The 20,443-nt window shown below is 56.2% G+C and overlaps 5 protein-coding genes across 5 annotated transcripts; 2 read left to right on the top strand and 3 right to left on the bottom strand.

Moving 5' to 3' along the window:
- Window positions 1–4,774: 4,774 nt before the first annotated feature.
- On the bottom strand, window positions 4,775–6,269 carry CDEST_13444 (uncharacterized protein). Its single transcript, XM_062929600.1, has 2 exons — window positions 5,846–6,269; window positions 4,775–5,757 (listed from the first exon to the last, which is right to left on the bottom strand). Exons 1-2 carry the CDS (start codon window positions 5,948–5,950, stop codon window positions 5,230–5,232), a joined length of 633 nt encoding a protein of 210 aa, XP_062785651.1. The 5' UTR covers window positions 5,951–6,269; the 3' UTR covers window positions 4,775–5,229.
- Window positions 6,270–8,270: 2,001 nt separating this feature from the next.
- On the top strand, window positions 8,271–12,067 carry CDEST_13443 (Putative protein kinase). The gene is made up of 6 exons (XM_062929599.1): window positions 8,271–8,464; window positions 8,646–9,530; window positions 9,554–10,327; window positions 10,378–10,635; window positions 10,701–11,462; window positions 11,493–12,067. The coding sequence occupies exons 1-6, from the start codon at window positions 8,372–8,374 to the stop codon at window positions 11,955–11,957; spliced, it is 3,237 nt and encodes a 1,078-aa protein (XP_062785650.1). The 5' UTR covers window positions 8,271–8,371; the 3' UTR covers window positions 11,958–12,067.
- Window positions 12,068–12,454: 387 nt separating this feature from the next.
- On the bottom strand, window positions 12,455–14,541 carry CDEST_13442 (Putative quinoprotein amine dehydrogenase, beta chain). The gene is made up of 2 exons (XM_062929598.1): window positions 13,875–14,541; window positions 12,455–13,813 (listed from the first exon to the last, which is right to left on the bottom strand). The coding sequence occupies exons 1-2, from the start codon at window positions 14,288–14,290 to the stop codon at window positions 12,481–12,483; spliced, it is 1,749 nt and encodes a 582-aa protein (XP_062785649.1). The 5' UTR covers window positions 14,291–14,541; the 3' UTR covers window positions 12,455–12,480.
- Window positions 14,542–15,509: 968 nt separating this feature from the next.
- Window positions 15,510–17,375, top strand: CDEST_13441 (Putative metal-dependent hydrolase, composite domain superfamily). The gene has a single exon (XM_062929597.1). The coding sequence runs from the start codon at window positions 15,760–15,762 to the stop codon at window positions 17,212–17,214; it is 1,455 nt and encodes a 484-aa protein (XP_062785648.1). The 5' UTR covers window positions 15,510–15,759; the 3' UTR covers window positions 17,215–17,375.
- On the bottom strand, window positions 16,984–19,149 carry CDEST_13440 (uncharacterized protein). The gene is made up of 4 exons (XM_062929596.1): window positions 18,680–19,149; window positions 18,457–18,576; window positions 17,962–18,338; window positions 16,984–17,873 (listed from the first exon to the last, which is right to left on the bottom strand). Exons 1-4 carry the CDS (start codon window positions 18,902–18,904, stop codon window positions 17,459–17,461), a joined length of 1,137 nt encoding a protein of 378 aa, XP_062785647.1. The 5' UTR covers window positions 18,905–19,149; the 3' UTR covers window positions 16,984–17,458.
- Between the last annotated feature and the right edge of the window lie 1,294 nt (window positions 19,150–20,443).

The following is a 20,443-nucleotide window of genomic DNA, read 5'->3' as shown; positions in this document are numbered from 1 at the left end:
GAGACGGGGGAACGGAAAAAGAAAAGAGAAGGAGAAGGAAGGGGGGAAAAAGGAGGAGAGAAAAAAAGAAGGAAAAGCGTGTAGGGAAAGACGAGAAGAGACTAGTGTACTTACAGACAGTGAGTATGTGCTTTGATCTCCTGTATGACTATCTAGAGAAAAGGATGCCATCATGAGCCGAGAGAGGGGGGGGGAAGCCTTGATGAGTCCCGATATACACTCCCTTCGTGATCATCCCCGGGGGGGAATGTCTTCACCAACTAACCCCTACACATGTCTGTCATCCGGTGAAGGCAACCATATGCGGCCCATGACTAGCGGCAGCTGCCACAGTTGCAGTCGAAAGGAGAACGACGTTGGACCTTATCCCTCCCAGGGACGAAACTGAACCCGACTTACACCATCGACGGTGGCATTTCCATGGGCATGGGTTATTGGGGGGGCTCTGAGGTAGTCGGGAACAGCATTGTCGAATGTACCGTGTATACGGGAGAGAAGAAATGCAGATACAGATGCAGATGCAGTGCTGTATGGCTGCATGGCTGCATGGCTGCATGGCTGCATGGCGGCGTCGAAGGCTGCGGAGTCCCGTCGCGGACCCGCGGTGGAGGGCGGCCAAAGCCGGTGGGCCGGCCCTGCTCGAGATAGAGTCAAACAAGGCCGCAGGGCCACAGGGGCGGGGATCCCGGACTGATTGGCCACGAGATGTTGTTATCTGGGAACCACAGTACAGGAGCGATTCCGCCTCCGCGATGACGGTCTTGGCCGTGGATGGTGGTGCGGCGTCTGAGGGGGGCGGCATCTTAGTAAAGAGGCTGCATCGTGGATGCATGTGCATGAGCTGGGGTCATGGAACGCACCTTGAACGACCGACGAGGCTTGAACTGCTGTCGAAAGGGGGCTTCATGGCTAGTGAGGTCTCTTCTTCTCGACCCCCTCCTCCCCTTACTCGATCGATGCCCACTTGGCCGCCGACACTCTTTACTCGGAGACGGGCGCAACACCACATCAGCCGAGAGGGCCAATTGGACATGGGCCCACGATGGCGTCGACTAGGGAATAGGGAATTGCCAGAATAGGACGATGGGAAAGACAACACGCGGGATGGGGGATGGGAACCTTGGACGAGGAGGGTGAGGAGGACCACCAAACCCCACGTGAGACAGAAACGCTTCATCCCTTCACACCTGGGCAGTCTCGAAAAGAACCGTGAGAGGGGGGGGGGAAGAGAAGAAGAAAACCCCGTTCGTGCTTGTTGTCTGCCAGCTTTTGCAAGAGAAGAAAAAAAAGAAAAGATCAAGCCAAATCGAGGTTGAGTGAGGCGGCCACGTCGTCGTCCTCGGCGGCGGCGGCGGCGGCGGCGGCGGCGGCGGCGGCGGGATGACAACTGAAAAGGGCCTTTTTGGAGAGACTCAGACACCGTTATCGTGTCCCGGAAGAGCCTCCCCGGAGAAGACTTGGACCGTCAGACATTGGCAGTTTGTCTTGTATACACCCACACACACACACACACACACACGCACACATACTTCGGGCGGTCGAAAAGAGGCTCAATAGCCGAAAGTCAAAGCTGCCAAAAACAACAACGAAGGCGGGTTTTGTGTCTCTCCTCCCCCTTCCCCTTAACCTCTTCGAGAGGAACAAAAACGTCACACACGCGGCGGCGGCGGCGGCGGCGGCGGCGAAACGGTTGACTCTGCCGCTGTGGTGTGCCCATGCCACCTGGCGTGGCGGAAAACCCGCGTGGTCTGAATAACGCGATGCGGCGTTGTCCCATGTCCCCCCTCCCGGGGAGCCGCGGGGCGCAACGCCGACACGGGAATGGCGATGCCGGAACTGGCGGTGGTGACACCTCCGCTAGGCCAGTCCATCTCCTTCTCTTCTCGAAGTTGTGGCTGCGTGGCTGCTGTCGCTGTGCAGTAAGTGGCATGTCTTTCTTTGTCTTTCTCTCTCTCTCTCCCCGCGGTGCTGACCGAGCGGGTTTTCGTTTCGTGGCGTGGCCGAGAGCCGAGAGCTGCGGGAATACCAGATTCCCTGCCTTTGAGATTCTCAGCTTCACCTTCAACATGGCCAAGAATATCCCACCGGGCTCGAATCTCAAAACTCACGGCTGCATATCGCTATTCCCCCCGTCCCCTCCAACGCTCGGACACCAGCTGATGCCCCCCCCTCCTCACACCCCCCGGCGCGGATCGCGTCTCGCCAGACGCGAGGGGAGCCGAAAAAGCAATACTGGAATACCCAAGATCAGGGAACCGCGATGGGGGTGGGGGGGGCACAGTCGACGAGAGTGGACGAGAGTAAACAGCGAGTGGACGACAAGTGACGGCCAAGGGAGGCAAACCATAGTGCAAGAGAGAGAGGCAACGAGAGGGCGGCTGACGTGCTCGAAGCTCGGTCGAGCCCCACTGGGAATGGCCTCCCTCTGTCTTTCTCTCTCTCTCTCTCTCTCTCTCTCTGTGTGTGTGTGTGTGTGTGTGTGTGCGTGTCTCTCTCTCTCCCACGAGGCTTTCGCCTGGCGGACGCCGACTGACGTGACATCGGTCGACAAACTCTAAAGTCCTCTGTCTTGGGGGACCAAGTAACTCCGTAGATTACATACATACATACATCATGCAGTGCCCGGCGTTGGCGCCGTGTTCTTGTCAGTTTCAGTGCCACCCAATCCATCGACTCGTTCGATTTCGGCGCCCCAATCCATGTGAGACGTTCCCATCATGACAGCCCGATCGTGCGTGTCTTATCCTTGTACTCCCAAGACTTGACGCATCGTGGCTGTAGGGAGACTCGAGGCAAGGACGACAAGAAACACACACACACACAGACACAGATACACAACCCCGGTAAGAGGTTTTGCTTTCTTGCGTCGCATCTGCCACGGGGAAGGGGTTTGGGACGCCAAGGGATTGGTACCCTTACCCAAACCCTCGTCACATCTCACCTGGGCCGTCACTCATCAAAGCAAGGGGGCAGACCTCAGCGTATCCCGTCCGTCCCGATACGGCATGGCTGCAGGTGAATATCGACTCTTCTCGTATCGTCACTGAACCACATCCCCGTGCGACATGAACCCCGGGTCTGCGCGTCTCGGGGGGCCGGACCGGGGGGGGACGGGGAGGGGGGGTTGTTGCGGTGACTTGGCTGGGTCAACGCCCGCGACGGCCGGGGGGGGGGGCCTGCGTCGCCGGGGACGATCGCCGCTGATCCATTGGCAATGTCTATGAGGCTTACTGCAGTTCGCAGGCTGCATCGCGTCCGCCCTAGAGTTGATCTGTCGATCCGCTTCGGCTTTGGGACAAGGGCCTGGCCGTTGCTGAGGGAAAAGGGACCCGGGTCCGAATGGGCGGATGAGAAGAAAGCAAACCTTGGGAAAATCCAGCAGCCGGGAGAAGATGCTATTTTCGGGACTCCGCACCAAGATGCAATCAATCGGTCCGCCTCGTTGGGGGGTTGCAACCCTCCCCTCCTCTCTCCCCCTCCCCCCTCCCCCCCCCATCGTCCAGGTTTACTCATCGCCCTCATCACGTTATGAAGTCTTGAATCCTTCCCGCCCTCTTTTTCCTCTCTCAACCTGTCTTCTCGCTGGTTGCAGCCATAGGCAAAGTGTCGAGCAATTGGCGATGAGCTCAGCGTCAAGCCGTCTTGCATCGTTGTCCCTCCTCCCCCCCTCCCCCTTGCATCGGCGGTTGGCTGACTATTCCTGGGCCATGTGATACTCCCCCGCGCCTCTTATCCACGTCCATGCAGATGTGTGTGTGACGTTCTGCCGGGTGCTCTCTTGCAAATGCCACCAATGGCAGCTGTGGCAATACATCTAGTGTTATTTATGCTACCAGATTGATACCGAAAGCCATGTCTTCGGTTACTGCTTATCGCCTTCGGAATCATCTCTACTCCGACAACCATCTGCGACAAATGGTTCGAATACTTGGGACGTCGAACGAGTTGACAATGTGTGAACTTACCTGTATCTGTGTCGGACCGGTTCGTTCGACACATGTTTTCTCGAGCCTATTTTAATACCATGGCACAAGAATGATGCGCAGCAACTTGCCTGACAACACCTATCCAACCTTCGGCAGCTAGGGGACAAGTAGGATAAGTCTATCAGCATAGATAAGCAAAGAATCATACCAGGAACCGATATAACAGCACATTGGGTCGTGCTAGAGCCTTTAAAGCGCATCTCACATTATGGCACATACTGCCCCATCATTTACCGAAATCTGGGCGAAATCAAATCCATGATGACAATCAGTGCCCTCCCCAATCACTTATAAAAAGGGAAGATTCCTTAAGTTCAATTTCAATAACCAACTTTGAAGGTGATTTCCCAGTTCTGGTTGTGTCATTGTCAGAAACTATCACAGCTGTCTCGACTGTAACTCTAGGAAAACCAGTACCGTCTTTCATTTCTAATAGTGCCTGAAACTATGAAGTAACCACCTTCAGCTGGGGGGGGGGGGGCGGGGGGGGCTCTCATCCAGTTGTGTAAAACTCAGCCCGAGCCTCTTCTATATACGCTGCTCGAATTGTCTAGACATGGTCTCCCAGGGACTCTGAAGTTGCGATCCCCGTTCGAACTTCCGCCGTTTCCCCGTCTGGTTTGTTTTCAACCCACGCCAACTCCGGAAACAACTCGATGTGCTTCGACATTTCGATCAACATAGGGAGACGCAAGCGACCTTCGTTATCGTCCTGTTCCATCCAATTCTCATGTCCATAGTACACACACATCCCAATGCTTCACGGCTTGTGCAAGTGGAAATCACGGGTAATAAATCAGCCTCCTTCCTTCATTGGTACGTCAAAGAGAGTCGGGTGCTTCAAGCAGCCCTCTAAACTCTTCGGTTGGCTTGGCTCGGTCCAGTAGATATTGATCAACGCGTTCAGGTCGTGCGCACAGGAGACACCTGGTCTCTCTGGGTTCCCACTGCAAGCCCTCGCGATCCAGCCGAAACTACAAACCAAAAAGAAGAGACCACATAACGCCTTCTTGCCGGGGAATCAGTGAATGACAAACAAAAAGACCCAAAAAAAAAAACCATGCTGGAAACCTCCCTGCCGTAAGAGAAAAACCTTTGGTATCGCGCGTGTTCCTCTTCCTTTTCCCACCCTCCTCTCTCTCTCATAGACACACACACACACACACACACTGTCTCCATATTCCAAGAGGGTCCAGTGACCGAGCTCTCCCTCATCCGTATGTCCCAGCTCCCCCACCTCGACTCAAGAGGCCTGCCCTTGAGAGCCACCGCGGTCCCCGTGGTCCGGGTCATCCGGTTGGAAGCCGCCGTGCTTGACCTTCCGGTACTTCCACTTGCTGATCGCGCGCTTCGGGCTCATGGCCTTCTTGAACTTGGTCCAGGTGCCCTCCCTCTTGCCCGCCGCCGGCGGCAGCTCGTACTCGCAGTCCTCGAACGGGTTGTCCCCGCCGTCGTGGTCGTGGTCGTGGCCGTGGTCGCGGTCCCAGTCCCGCCCGGCCTGCTCGTTCTGCTCCCGAAAGTCCTCGCCGAACGGGCTGCTGTCCGAGTACGGGTAGTCGTCGTCATCGTCGTCGTCGTAGAAGGGGCTCGCCGCCCGCCGGCGGAACGTCGGGCTGCGCAGGGACGGCGTGGCGGACCGCGGCAGCCAGGAGAACCGGCGCTGTGGGTCGGCGGGGGTGGAGGCGGCCGGCGGCGGCGTGGGTTCCGGGATGATGGTGGTCATCATCGCCGTGTTGATCGTGTGCCTCATCCTGTTCGTCGACGCGCTCGGCTACACGGTAGAGAAGAAGAAAAACTGTCAGTCTGAGCTCACGTGCGAGTGTGTCTTGGATTTTTTGGCAAAGGAGCCTGGTGCGTACAGGTGTTGATATCTGCGCCTGGGAGAAGGCGGTGCTCTTCTCGTCAATATCCATCGATGGTCCTCTCGCTCTCTCCTCCTGATTTCTGTCGTATCCGTCCAGCATGATGGGAGAAGGATCCGGGGAGTGGACGAGAGAAGTCTTGCTGTTTTCGCCCAGCGATCTGCAGCGCGGGAAGGAGAGAGAGCCGTTTAGGAACCCGCCGTCTGTTTCCTTCGTGTGGTTCTTCCTGTGCACCCGGCACTCTTATTGAATCAATCCTTTCCCACGGCGGCGAAACGACCGTTGGGTGGCGGGGGGGACGACGAAGGGGGCGCGAGCGGGTATGGCCAGCCACCTATTTGTATGCAGGCATGCGCGGAAAAGCGAGCGATGTTTCAAGGGATGACGAGTCATTGATCTCATGTTCTGAGTTTTGTCTGGGTCTTTCTTCCTTCGATCGCCGCGATGCATGGAACAGTATATTCGATGGATCTTTTTCTGGTCCCGAGTGAGGGGGAAACACTGGGGTTTTCCCCTCAGACATGGGATGCAAAAGAGGCGTCTTGGGCGATCTCGGTCGATCTTCCGTTACAACCCGTATGTATGTACTTGTATGTACACCGTGTCAACGCTTGACAGGTGGATCTTATTCTTGATGGAAACAACCACATCTGGGGAGATCCATGTTTGACGGGACCATTGTGCTGGCACTGAGCTCCTCTTCAGCCGTTGCGTCCAGGATCGTCCCAGCCCGCGCCGGAGTACATCAGTTCTGTCTATGCGGGGGCCGCTCCGACTTACATGGATAGCCCGATTACGATACCCATTCCGCTGATAGCTGGTCGAAGGTATGGGAGCTTGTTTGCGTCTGCATAACGGATTCAGAACGAGGGCCACCGTGGGAACGGATTTCCTTCCCCGCCTCTTTCCCTCCTCCTCTGGGTTGCATGAACAACGCACCGTACTGCTGGACAACTGTGCGTGGTGCTCATGGAGCATATCTGCACAGCCATGTTTGGCCGCAACTCAAGCTTGGAATGCATGCTGCCAGAGAACCAGGGCGCTTCGACACGATCATCATGCGTGACGACGGTTGCAGAGACACTGGTGGTCCAAGTTGATACGTCCGACTGCCGCCGTGCATGAAGTCCCCATGCTGAATCCAGATGGGATTCTGTCAAACCCATCCTGCCCATGAACCCCTCATCAACCCCGGGTCTTCCGATCCAGCCCGTGCGCCGACTACTCCCACTCTTCTCCCACTATTGGACGCGGAGGGGGGGGAATAGTGATCACAGACCTCATTTCTTCCGTGCGGGCCTCTTACCTTTAGGCGACTGAACCAGTTCGCATGAATCTGATTACAGCCACAATCCATTGACCAAAGCGACAAAGCGCTAGGTCCTTGATGACGTTTCCGGTCATTCCGTAAATGAGTGACATACCGCCGCCTACAGGACCGGAAGAAAAGCTGCAGCTGTTAAGATGATATGGGCGATGTTACGGCATAGTTAGCTGCAATTTGTCTCATTATCCCATCGCCGCATATCTATGTTTGTGCACTATATATGTAGCAGGATCGCAAAACAGTCTATTTACATACCTACAGCTCGTCAAGGTCTTCGCGGCAGAATATGCCAGTAAGGGCTGTCACGAAACAACCAACTGTTCAACGACAAATTGTTCAACAACCAATCCAACTCTTTTTTACTCACATTCACGGGATCCGTGTATCTAAGCTTCTTGAAACACTTCTCAGTATAAATGTACCGATCCTACTCTCGTGGCTCATCAAAATACCCAAAAAGCATTGTTAGATGTTGAAACAAGACAGCGCAAGCATTTTGCTTCAGGCCAGGCGTTGGACGGGTTGTCACGAATGGTGTACCGTAGCCAGTCAAACATCGCGCCACTGTTGTCACCGAGGACCCCAAATTGCACCTTTCCTGGATCCACGGCCGCGTGTTCGTAAAGCGCATGTTATCTGGAAATGAGGCCAGATTGCCCTGTGTACCTTTTGCGTGAACAACTCAAGGTTGCACCATCATGGCGCAGCTGGGCGGGTGCGTGGTGCTGATGCTGCGGCCCGTGGCGGGCCCAACCCTTCACAGCTGCGCCTGCAGCAGTCCTTCTACGGCTGCCAATGAATTGTGTCTCCGAGGGCTTCTGTGTGCATATCCTCCAATTAGAAATTGGTGGCGAGGGAGTCTTAGGAGGACGAATATGCAATGGGGGGTTGTGGCTGAGAGCGCTTCTATCAATTTCGTAATTCGCAGCAACGGCTGCAGCCAGGAGCCCGAGCCGACGTGTTTAGGTGGGATTCGCTAATATTACCTCTGCGCCCAACACAGAAGCCTCGCTGTGTGCCTTGGAGGCAGGATTGCTCACGGTTGTGATGACGCATGAAAAGAGAACTATGGCAATGGTTAGGTCCAGCTGGAGGCTTAAATAAGCAGGTCCAGTCGTAGTCTTTGGCAATGAGCACCTAGAAGTTTCATCTGGGCCACGCTCTACGTTTTTCTTCTCTTTTCATCCGCATGAAGCATGTCTTCTTTCAAGTCACAACGCAAAACATGGTCGTGCGATTCGGCAAGCCCGACGACTACCATCTCTAGTCATGGGGTGAATATCGGAAGGGTAAGCCAATTGTCTAACCCGGCTGGGCAGTTGTCCGGAACAAGTGGATGATGCATTGTTATAAGGCTTTTGCAGCTAACGATGTTGGAATGATAGCGAACAGCAGAACTTGTTCGCACCACAAGCTCCTTTGTAGGTTCAAACTTTCCCACGCCAAGTCTATCGTCTAACCTGTTGAAAGCTCTCTGTGAAACGGGATTCGGCGAGAAACACCAGCATAGCTTCCTCCACGTCCGACAGCTTCCAATCTAGAGCAAGCTACCTGGGAGAGGACTGGATGGAAGTTCCACCCATCGAGGACACGGACGATAACCAGGTTCACGAGGGAAGTAACACCCTGATTAGTGACCTTGAAGAAGACATTGAGATCATTGAGGACCGAGGCGAGAGCCTAAGAGCGGTTCAGCTACTGTTGGAAAGCCATGCACCGGAATTCAAAAACAGCGAGCATGAAGAGTTGAGGGCGGCCCTCCTGAGTGCTCGTGTAAAGTCATATGAGGGGCAGAACTTTATACCGACGCCAACCGTAGAAAGGTTACTGACTGCAGAAAGTGTGAGGTGGGAACTAGGTAGGAGTCTGCCGGACAACACAAGCCAGGAACTAGACGGCATTTCGCGGAAAATTTGTCTTCGGTCAGGTACAGATGGCGAATCTCACCAGCCGGGTTTCCTCCGAGTGTTTGCTACACTGATCCTGATGAACCGTCCCGCCGACATTCGAAGATTTATGCAATCCGGTATCTCAGATGACGACCTTCCTCTTTCCGAGAGCCAGCTTCGGCAAGCCCTGGATGGCGAGAACTCGTCTGATAAAGTGCCTGCCGTTGTTGATTGGAGTTCGAAACTCATAGAGGAATTCCAGTCCCTACAATGGGAGCTTTGTGCGCCTTTTTTCTCAGGGCCGAACATCGCGTCCAAGGTTCACTTTTACCGGCTCGACAAGAATGCCATTCTTCCATTTACTACCGAGGAATTGGGTGATTCTGCACAAGAAACGGTGGGGGGATACGGCGTGGTGCACAAAGTAAAGATCCATAACGGGCATCACGGCTTTTCAGGTGAATCTGTACGATACTGCCTTCCTCAAAGGTTTGGAAAGCCAAGACTGATTCATTACAGGCGTCAACCAGGAGCTTTGCGGTGAAGAAGCTCCGAAATAGCGATGAACGTTACTTCGCCGAAGAGTTGAAAGCCCTTCTGAGGTGCTCGAACGGAAGTCGTGGTCATCTTGTAACTCCCCTGGCCGCTTTTCAGCGGGGCGAGACCTACAATATCATCTTCGAATGGGCAGATGGAGGAGACCTACGGCAATATTGGAGAGCGAACCAATCTCCTCGCCAGTTCACCCCAGGATTCGTCCATTGGGTAGCCGAGCAATGTCTAGGCATAGCCACAGCGTTGGGAGAGATTCACACCAATACTCTTGCGAAGTCCGGCACACGGAAGTCGTCGAGATCAACAATTGATTACGGACGACATGGAGATCTCAAGCCCGAAAACGTGCTCTGGTTCCATCAACCCGGCAGTCGCGGAACCCTATCAATAGCCGATTTTGGTCTGACCACGTTCGGTCGATCTGCAGGGGCCCAGCATAGAGATAAGAGACATACACCAACGTACCGGGCCCCGGAGTACGATCTTAACAGAGGTGTCACCACTCAGGCATATGACATATGGTCTCTGGGGTGTGTGTTTCTCGAATTTACAACATGGCTCCTGATCGGGTCCAACGGTGATGCCAGGTTCAGCAGAGCCCGAACCACAAAAGGGATCGGGGACCTCCCTGATGATGGCTACTTTGTTATCAAGCGAGACGAGGCAGCTGGCAGTTTAAGGGCTGAAATCAAGCCTTCCGTTTCACAAGTCAGTGGCTCATCACATCCCCCCCCGCACCATGCACCCCATGCTAACAGCCATTGGTGCAGTGGATAGACGAATTGCGACAGCACCCGAACTGCATAACCTTCTTGCAGCGCATGCTAGATATAATAGAAACCAGAATGTTGCTGGTAGATGTTGAAGAACGTATCAAAGCTTTAGACTGTGCTTCTGCTCTTGCTGAAGCAGCATTGCTTATAGAACCCGACAGCCCGAATCAACTCGAAAGTCGGGTCTCCAGCAGTGTAGTAGCAAGAGAGTCATGTTATGAGATACAGGATGAGGATACAAGAGTAGGTTCAAGTTGTATTGACTGCTCTGTAGCCGTGAATACTAACAGTGGTAGGTTGACCATCAGTTAGCGACTCCACTTCCTCGGGAGAATGGCATCCGAAATCTGAGGTTGGAGCTTCTCGATACGACGTCTCACAGGATATCAACCTTTGATGGATTAAGGTGGTGGGTCGAACGCCAATTTGGCCTCAAGTTCGACTGGTTCCCACTGCCCTTGTTGGACCGCCGTCCAGCTTCGGCCAAGGCGCGTCTCGTCTGGAACGTGAGTTTCAAACACCCGCAGGCAACTGGTGGGATCCTTTTAACAATTATGAAGTATGGCGGCCATGACGTGTCGATATTTCTCAGTAGCCATCAACTCCAGCGTTACAGAAGCCGCATTCGAACTTGTGACCCGGGGATTCTACCAACAACGAACGCTCTCCAAACTTCTTCTTCTACAGCATCGATGAAATCGACGAGTTTGAAGTCTCGCTGGGACTCCGTCGGTAGAAGTTTTTCGAAGACAATGCAGTACTGGCAGAAAAACAACGCGGCCAAGTGCCACACTGCAGCGACACATGCTCCATCCAGTTTGACGGCCGGGAGTCGAAAGGAATCGTATTTCTGCATCGATAAGCACTGTACAAGCATCAGACAGACCAGCATGTATACCGTACCATCCATTGATTCATTGGAGAACGACTATCAGCTTTTTCTTGCACTCCGAGAAAGTCTCACGGCTGCTCGAGGATCTTGGCTACACCGCCTGAGCTCTTGGAGAACTTGCACAGGGGTTCGGCTCTCCAAGGTAACACCGAAATCTGCCTGTTTTGCTCAAAACCAGGTCACCAACCGAGCTGACGCGTTTCTCTAGTTCACCTTTCTCTTCGATAACTGCGACTTGGTCAAGGCATTCGAACAGGAATTCAACGGGAACTATCGAGAAATATGTAAAGGATATGATTACTGTTGCTTGCCAGATTTGGACCCCCAAGAACACATGGAACTTATGGCTGAGACCATACTGCAAGGGCTCCAGGAGCCCGAGCGCGGCAGATGCGGTCGCGCCGTTCTTGACGGCATTCCAAAACTGCAGTCCCCCCCCGGAATTAACAAGAGACAGTACAACTCCGGATGGGGCTTCCACACAACCCAGGGGTATTGCTTGATGAAGATCTTATTGTGGGTAGGCGTGATCCTGTCTCCTGGGGTCGTCTTCGCTTTGGCCTGGCTTTCGTCGGTGAATGCCTTGGACCTGCAGAATGCCTTTGTGCCTATATCTTTACTGGCGGGTCTGTTTACTATCATGCTAGCAGCTGTCTTGATGTGTACAACCTGAAGGGGCTATAGAAGATGTTAGTGTTATGTGAATACTAATGTTTCTGGTGTTCTGGCGTGGGTACTATTGGGGTTGGTTTTTAAGTGAAATATTGAACGCATTGAATCGGTGATTTGTTCCAAGGAAGTGACTGTAAAGCTGTCATTGGTAAGAAAGATGTCACGAGTTAGAGCACACAGTAAGGCATAGGAGAATAGGGGAGAAAGATGCTTATTCTATATAATATGAAGAGTGAAATGTGGTCTAGTTATATACGTCTGACCACGTCAAATGGCACGTGATGGGACTGAATCGGTGAGCTCTGATATACGAGGGTATTCCTGTGACAAAAGATGTTGCTGGACCACAGGAAAACATGTTCTTGTCACTGCCCATGGCCACAATCGGAAAGCAGTTCAGCTGCGTGAGATACCCCTTGAGTCAAGCGATAGGAGGATCCCCTGTGTTAGCCTTGCCGACGATTGTGGTAAGCAGTACGCTGTGATGTCTTTGGGCCTGAACTTGGTAATAATAATTTCTTTATCTATGTTTGAATCTCCCACATGTTAAGAATACCCGAGTCGGTCCGGGCGTGGTGCCCGTTCAGGCATCGTCCGACAACGAGATACCGCCCACCGGCCGAGAAGGCCGCCGAGACGGCGAACCCGGACTCCAACCTCGCCGAGTACACCACCTTGCCCGTGGCCAAGTCAGTGACGTCCGCCCCTTCATCCGAGCGGTACGCGGCCCACCGCAAGTCGGACGAGACGGCCAGCGGGATACCCTCGCTCCCTTTCGCCGTCTCGAGGTTGTAGCTGCTCACGGCGCCCGTCTCGTAGTCCCAGATCGTCACCGTCCGGCCCCAGATGGAGGCGACAACGCCCGTCGGCGACACGCCCAGCATCAGCGGGTTCCGCCAGTGCTCCATCTCGATCTTGGCGACGTTGCGCCCGGTCTCGACGCTCGACACGCGCAGGGTGCCGTCGCGCGACATGGTCACGAGCCGGGCCGCGTCCGCCGTGAACTCGGCGTGCGTCACCTCGTCCGTGTGGCCGCGCAGGACGCTGTAGCCCTGGCCCTTGGCGCTCGTGACGACCTCGACGCGGTCCCGCACGCCGCGGATGGCGAGGAGCCGGCCGTCCGGGCTGAAGGCGTACGGGCGGATGCCGTGCCAGTGCAGCATGAAGCGCCGCGCGTTCGGGCTGTTGTCGTTGGCCCAGTCGACGACGTGCAGCGCCGCCTGGCGGAAGTGCGCCATGTCGTGCGACGTGAGGATCGGCTGCGGGTTGAGCTGGTGCAGGCCGTCCTCGACGTGCTCGGTCGTAACGGCGACCAGGTCCCCCACCGGCGAGAAGACCATGTACGCCCCCTTGACCTTGATCGACCGCCTGCGGTCGCCGGTTTCGGCGTCGAAGAGGCTGATGTCGTTGAAGAAGTTGGACACGGCGAAGGAGGTCGGGTCGCTGGGCGAGGTGAACTTGATGCCGACGGGCTCCTTTTCGAATTGCATGACGACCTTTCGGATGTGTCGGAAGGTAACGGGGGATGAGGCCGCCGGGAGGAGGGACGGGGCCGGGTACGGTTCGACGCTCGGACTCGGCGAGGCGTCGTCGGGCAGAGAATACATCGATGTGCGGGCGTTGCTGGCGGTGACGGTCAGTCTCGCCATGTCCGACGCCGGGACGGTGGTCGAGTGGCTATGGACATAGGACTTGAGATACTCGAGGAACGCGGCGAGTTTGCGCAACGACGCGGCCTGGTCCTGTGAAGATTGCCGACTGAGAGTTTCTTTGATGGAGGTGATCTCCTGCAAAATGATGTTGGTGGCATAGGGAGGGGACTCGCCCGCCTCCTCGGCCCTGCGGAGGCTCTTGGACCTGAAAGGCGAGTTAGAGTCTATTGCCCACGTACATACATGGATGGAAAAGGTGGACTCACAAGTCGAGAGCATCGACGGCCAGGCTCATGATCCTCCTGCCCGTGGCGAGGCACGAACCCAGCGCGGACGCCCTCTCGGCGGCGCTCCTCCACGCGTCATCTTTCCGCAGGGACCATCGGCTGCTGCCGTCCTCCGGGAACGCGCCCTCGACCTGACGGACGATGTCGGCGCAGACGCCCGGCACCTGTCGCGCCTCTAGCAGAAAGCGGTCCTCGCCTTCGCAACTCGCGGCGCCGCGCAAGAGGGCGGCGACGACGTCGGGCAGGCAGAGCAGCTCCTCGGCCAGCGGGGAGAGCCGGACCTGGGTTTCGGGATGGGCCGAGATGAAGGCGCGGACCGCTGCGCCGGCCGGTGTCAAGCCGGATTGCAGCCTCTGGCACTCGGGGCCGAGACCGGCGGTGTGGGATCCGTCCATTGGGCAAGAGAGAGGTGGTGGGTGTCGTCTTTGTATTGTGGGTATAATGTAGAGAAGTTAAAGCCAAGGGACAGACAGAAATCCACGCTATCTCACGGTGCAAATAGCTGCGATTATATAGGGAAGAGCTCTTTCAAAAACATTCTCTCGACGGCCGATGATCAACTGTGTAGTACGGCAGTTTAGTTTAGGCAGACGAATTCCCGATGCGGCTATGCTGAACCATGTCAGATCCAATCCCATGTCGCGGGTCCGGCGCTGCCCACAACACAAAAAACGCCATTCAAGCGATCCGGGGCTGCGGTCAGGTCTCATGCCCCGGGCGGTGCCAAGACCTATATACAGATCTCACTCTTCTCGCTGTTCGATGAGGGGTGTTTTGTGTTCTGTGGCTGTTCAACTGTGTGCATCCAAAGAGAATGTCGTGGCTGTGTTCTCGGTAGATGTTGGAGACAGTGTAGCCATGCCTCGGCACTTGACGTTTGTGTTCAGAGCGTCGGGTTGTACTGTGATTTAGAAAAAAGGCTGCTCTCTAGCCAATTTCAACTCGATTCCAGCTAAGCCGTCGAGATTAGAGGGCACTAAAGGTACGACATCTGGTGAAATTTGCAAGAAATCATTTATATACATCAATTGTGCGGTAGGTCTGCAACAATCACACTATCACTGGGTGATCACACCCATCAATCCCCGATAGTCTAGTGGTGAGGATATCTGCTTGTCATCGTGGAAACACAACTCGCAGGGGACCGGGGTTCAATTCCCCGTCGAGGAGATTCTTTTTGCTTTTTTTTTTTGCGTCTGACACAATGGATGAATTCTGCTTACTCAATTGGCCTAAGAAGCACCCCTGTCATCCAACAGTCCTTGATAGTCTAGTGGTTAGGATATCTGCTTGTCATTCAAACGATTCGCAGGGGACCGGGGTTCAATTCCCCGTCGAGGAGTTCTTTTTGCCTTTTCGACCCATCATCATGCATTGCCTAATTTTAACACTCTGACGATGTCTTTTGTTGTCTCGTTTGGCTTTTGTCTCAGGTGTCTCGAGGCGTTCGTCAAATTTGCAGTGCATTTTTCTTTTTAGCAAGGTCTTTCTTTGCTTGTTGCTCTGCAGCTAACGCTATTGTCGAGATATGTCGGCCTTGAACCGTGTAGACTCTGCTCTGCTTAGTTCACAACCCTTCGGTAACCTGCAAGGATATGGTTTGCCGTGTGTTTTGTTCCCAAGAGGATGAGCGATCCTTCAGCCATTTCAGGAAGGTAAACTCGCCTATCGCCGACTCCGCACCGGCAAACATGCTCCGGCATGCTTATCGGCCTCATGCAGATGGACTCTCCCTCAACTCTCGACGCGCAACCTCGACCATTGGTATTTGAATGTTCCACTTCATTCTTCCATCCATCTACCCTTCTCCTTCATCTGAGTTGCATTTGAGTCCTTCAAGCGGCTAGTCATCAACCCAAGGCCAATGACGGTCCGCAAAGCTGTTCCCGTCCCCGCGGACCCCGCGACCCATCTACCGCAGCGTCCGTCGCCGCCGCGGCAAAGGGCCGATGCCGCACATGCCATCCCGGAGAAGCTCATCAAGCCGTGGAAGCTTCCAAGGCAAAACACCTATTTGTTCGTCAACGCCAACGTTGTCGACACCGCCGCCGGCGTCATCATCGAGAACACGACCGTCAAGATCTCTGACGGGCTGATCGAGAAAGTAGGCGGGGGAGGAGGAGGAGGAGGAGGAGGAGAAGACCTTGAAAGCATCTCCGGAGACGCCGTCGTCGTCGACCTGCGCGGCAAGTACCTTTCGCCGGGCCTCATTGACTGCCACGTCCACGTCACCTCCGTTCCCGGCGAGGCCGGCCTCGACGGCGGCTTCGGCATGGACGCCGCCGTCTCCCACTTCAGACAGCCCTTCGTGTGCGGCCGCATCCTGAGCAAGGGCTTCACGACGGTCCGCGACACCGGCGGCGCCACGCGCGCCCTCGTGGAAGCCGTCGAGGACGGCGTCTTCCCCGGCCCGCGGCTCTTCATCGCCAACAAGGCCCTGTCGCAGACGGGGGGCCACGGCGATCGGAGGGGCGTGCACGACCACTCCGGCTTGTGCTGCGGCGGCGGCAGCGGCGCCGCCGGCCTCTCTGTGGTGGTGGACGGCGTGCCGGAGTGCATCAGGGCCGCCAGGGAGCAGCTCAGGACGGGCGCCGACTTCATCAAGATCATGGTCGGCGGCGGCGTCGCCTCGCCAACCGACCGCATCGAGAACGTGCAGTTCACGGCGGACGAGATCCGCGCCATCAGCGAGGTCGCGCGCAGCTACGGCACCTTCGTCACCGCCCACGCCTACACGCCCCGGGCGATCCGCCACGCCGTCGACAACGGCGTCGCCGGCATCGAGCACGGGAACCTCCTCGACGCCGACACGGCCGCGTACATGGCCGCCAGGGGCGTCTGGCTGACGCCGACGCTCGTCACGTACGACGCCATGGGGTCCAACCGGTACGCCGGGTTCCTGCCGCCCGCGAACCAGCGCAAGAACCGCGAGGTCCTCGAGAGCGGGCTGCGGTCGCTGCGCCTCGCCGCCGACGCCGGCGTCGTCATCTGCCACGGCTCGGACCTGCTCGGCCCCCTGCAGGCGGAGCAGAGCAGGGAGTTCGGCATCCGCCGGCGGGCGCTCGGCGACCTCGAGGTGCTGCGGTCCGCGACGGTCAACGCCGCGAGGATGCTCCGCCAGGAGGAGTTCCTCGGGCAGGTCAAGGGAGGGTTCGCCGCCGACCTGGTCGTGCTGAACGGGAACCCGCTGGAGGACGTGTCGATCCTGGACGAGCCCGAGAAGAGCGTGCTGGCGGTGATCAAGGACGGGAGGGTCTACACCAGCCGATGGAGCAGATTGCCGGAGGACGTCACGGAGCCCCCGGCGCTCATCGAGTGAAGGTTTCCCTCGCTTTGTCGATGTTATAGCGTCTTGGGCCATGCCACTGTGGCTTTCCATCAACACTGAGCCAGTCACGCTCTACACCTTGAGGAGACCCCTTCCATGCACATCACCAGTGTCGCATCATCCGCATCTCACACCACCGGTCCATCATACCCCAGGAAGCCATCAAGTAGATGAGGGGGGAAAAAAGGACATGATATCTCGTAACATTCGTGTGTCTACGTTTGCCGTAGCTGCTCTAATAGCTATCCCGCGCGCTGCTGGCCCTGCTATACGTGACTTTCCCCGGCACCGTCGGCATCGGTATCACCGGCACCTGCGTTGGCGTCGGGCTCCTGCTCTTGCGCTCGTAGTCGTTGAGCTGGTACTGTGACGAGTTCTCTTCCACGAGAACGAACCCGCTGCTCTCCCGGCTCTTGCCGCTCCGCGCCAGCCTGGCCGAGTCCCCGTTCGAGGTGTAGTAGTTGGCGGTGCCCTTGGGCGAGTAGTGCGAGCGGCCCAGCAGCGGCCGCAGGAAGGGGATGCAGGCGAGGGTGATGCCGACGCCGGGCTCGAGAGCGCTGAAGATGAGGGCGTGGGGGATGTTGAAGGTCACGTCCATGTACTCGAGGTGGGCGAGGTAGTACAGCCGCAGGGCCGACACGATGCACGTGCTAAATACGAAGGAGAAACGTCAAGGTCAGCTCCGAGTCACCAGAGATATGCTTCCGGGGGGGGTTGGTGTTATTAAACACGACTTACAAGACTCCCAGTGAAAAGGTCACGATGAGGGCGACCTTCTTGTACATCTCGAGACGCAGCCTCCACAGGTGCGAGATGGGCATGACGAGCACGGCGACGTCGGTCATCATGTTCAGGACCCCCATCGTCCCGTCGGCCGCCGGCTGGTTGCCGCAGTGGCGGCCCTTGAGGTCGAGCAGCCAGTTGTCCGAGAGCGGGCGGCAGATGAAGAAGGCGATCAGGACGGTGACAACGGTCCATGCCATGGTGAATCCGGCGAGAATCCTCGCCGCCAGGACCATGGCGCGCGTCGTGAAGATCCTCGCGTAGAGCAGGAGGATGGCGATCTTGCAGAGGCTGAGGCTGATGGCCCAGAGGATCTGCTGTGCGACGAGGACCTGTGGCGTGTGTTTGCGGGTCAGTCGTTTTTGTCGTCACGGACACTCTTGGCAAGCTGCACAGCAGGGGGGGGTGGAGGGTTGAAGGGAAGGGGGACTGAAAGAGAGATCAACAAACCTTGAGGAACTTGATGATGGGCCCGAAGCCGTACTTGGGGATGATCTCGGTGTTGTGGAGGCCGACGCCGCACTGGATCACGCTGACAATCGAGACGGCCTGAAGAGCGTTTGAGAAGACCTGAGCAGAAGCACAAGAATCAGTATATACGATGAAATCACTACCAGTTTGGCCCTTCTTGGAAAAGAAAAAAAGAACATGAGCCGCGGGGACCAAAACGTACGCATGCCGCAATGATGCACCAGTCGCTCCCGTCCACCACCCTGTGCGCCATGCGCTTCGCGAGGACGCGCATCATGACCATGATGGTCGGTATGACGATGAAGGCGATGGACACGGCCACCACGGACACCTGGATCTGCTTCTCGAGCGGGAAGATGACGAGTCTATCCACCGTCGGAGGCATTCTCGGGGGAGAGGAAGCAGAAGTCGGAGGAGGCGCCGCCATGTTTGCCCTGTCGTCGTCTTCCCTGGGTCGTTACAATGGAAGGGATGACGGTCCTGGCACGGTTCCACGACGTTTGGATTGTTTCTGCGGGATGCCGAGGAAGGATAAAGCTTTCCGAGTTCAAAAGCAAAACACACAAACCACACACGCTGGGGCCGGGAGACATGGTCCAGGGGAGAGGGAACGTGAGCATATACACGCTCTTATTTTGAACCTCGCGAGCGTCCCCCGACGAAGGGGACGAACATGTTTACTTTTTCTGCGAGACACCTCAGGTCATCGATTTCCGTCCAAGTCGGGGGGTGGAGTTTTATTTGCTTTTTCTTCTTTCTTCCCAATACGCCATTGACTTCGTCTGTGGTTTATCAAGAGCAGCGTGCAGACGCAATGCAGGGAGTCTGGCAGGGATGGGGAAGAGTCTCGAGTCTTTGCAACCGACCAGAGCTTCCAGAAAAAGGGCTGGCGAGGGGGGCGGGTCGGGTCGGCTTGGTGTCGTACCACCACATACAGCTCCATCGACCGGCAGACTAGGACGGCTGAGGGTGTGATGGCTGGCCGGCTGGCTGCGCCGTGCTTTAGCCAAGGGGGGAGGGGGAGGAGAAGCAGGATGGTCAACGGTGTGATAACGTGATGAAGCCTGTCGGTGGGAGCGAATCCGGCAGCGATTGCTGGATGATGCAAGGGTACAGTGGTTGGTTGTAGATGGTCGATGATAACGACGTTTGTTGCTTGAACCGAGTTGATAACCTCACCTCGCCGGCGCTCTCTTTCGCTCTCTCTCTCTCTCTCTCTCTCTCTCTCTTACAAGCAAGTTAACAAACAACCAGACAGACCAACCAGAGCGGTTCACAAGGATGCCCATCTTGGCTTGCTTGAAGAAGTTGCCGGGCCACACGGAACATTCAGGAACCACTCGAGGAACACGGATGTTGCCTGTAGTTTTTCAAGACTCGGAGTTCGCAGAGAAACCCATCAACACGTGTTTTTGTCGTGCCCACTCGAGAAATGGCTGCATCACCATCAGCAGCAGGGGGGGGCGGTTAGACAGCCAACTCCCTCCCATGTGGTGATTCACCCCCCCCCCCAAATAGCCACTCTGGGCTCATCGTACATAAAAACCGCCAGGGCCCATCAGTTCTCGGCCCATCGAAGGGGGTGGGACCCTTCTTTTCTTTTTCCTCCAACTCTAGTCAGCCTAGTGTATGTCGGTCACGCATATCCCCGTCTTCCATATGCCTGCGTGGCCATCCCAGGCCAATCACGGCCGCCGCTGTCCTACATTCGCCTGAAGCTTTGCATGTCTAGTTGCTCAACTTGCTCTAGGTCGATGCTGGCCTCAGCCGTTTTTTTTCGCAAACCCTCTCTCACGGCCTGTCTCCCTCAGCCCAGCCCCTCCCTCCCCCAACCTGCAAGTAGTGGCATATCAAGAACTACTGTGGTGTAAATAATGTGGGCTCGCGTGGATAGCCTCCCCCCCGCTACGCCCTTTTCCACCCCGTCAAACCCTTGTCCACCGTTGAACCCCGTGTGGTACACCAT

Source organism: Colletotrichum destructivum, chromosome 9, assembly GCF_034447905.1.
Source record: "Colletotrichum destructivum chromosome 9, complete sequence".
NCBI classification, from domain to species: Eukaryota; Fungi; Ascomycota; class Sordariomycetes; order Glomerellales; family Glomerellaceae; genus Colletotrichum; species Colletotrichum destructivum.
Note: the sequence above shows the minus strand (reverse complement) of the source record. Positions and strands in the feature narration are given on the sequence as shown.

Coding starts and splice junctions, on each gene's coding strand:
- CDEST_13443 (XM_062929599.1), top strand. CDS start 8,372: ATGTCTTCTTTCAAGTCACAACGCAAAACATGGTCGTGCGATTCGGCA. Junction 8,465..8,645: donor ATGGGGTGAATATCGGAAGG/GTAAGCCAATTG, acceptor ACCTGTTGAAAG/CTCTCTGTGAAACGGGATTC. Junction 11,463..11,492: donor CCTGTTTTGCTCAAAACCAG/GTCACCAACCGA, acceptor GCGTTTCTCTAG/TTCACCTTTCTCTTCGATAA.
- CDEST_13440 (XM_062929596.1), bottom strand. CDS start 18,904: ATGGCGGCGCCTCCTCCGACTTCTGCTTCCTCTCCCCCGAGAATGCCT. Junction 18,577..18,679: donor GGTGCATCATTGCGGCATGC/GTACGTTTTGGT, acceptor GCTTCTGCTCAG/GTCTTCTCAAACGCTCTTCA. Junction 18,339..18,456: donor CCATCATCAAGTTCCTCAAG/GTTTGTTGATCT, acceptor CACACGCCACAG/GTCCTCGTCGCACAGCAGAT.
- CDEST_13441 (XM_062929597.1), top strand. CDS start 15,760: ATGACGGTCCGCAAAGCTGTTCCCGTCCCCGCGGACCCCGCGACCCAT.
- CDEST_13444 (XM_062929600.1), bottom strand. CDS start 5,950: ATGCTGGACGGATACGACAGAAATCAGGAGGAGAGAGCGAGAGGACCA. Junction 5,758..5,845: donor AGGCGCAGATATCAACACCT/GTACGCACCAGG, acceptor TCTACCGTGTAG/CCGAGCGCGTCGACGAACAG.
- CDEST_13442 (XM_062929598.1), bottom strand. CDS start 14,290: ATGGACGGATCCCACACCGCCGGTCTCGGCCCCGAGTGCCAGAGGCTG. Junction 13,814..13,874: donor GCCGTCGATGCTCTCGACTT/GTGAGTCCACCT, acceptor CTCGCCTTTCAG/GTCCAAGAGCCTCCGCAGGG.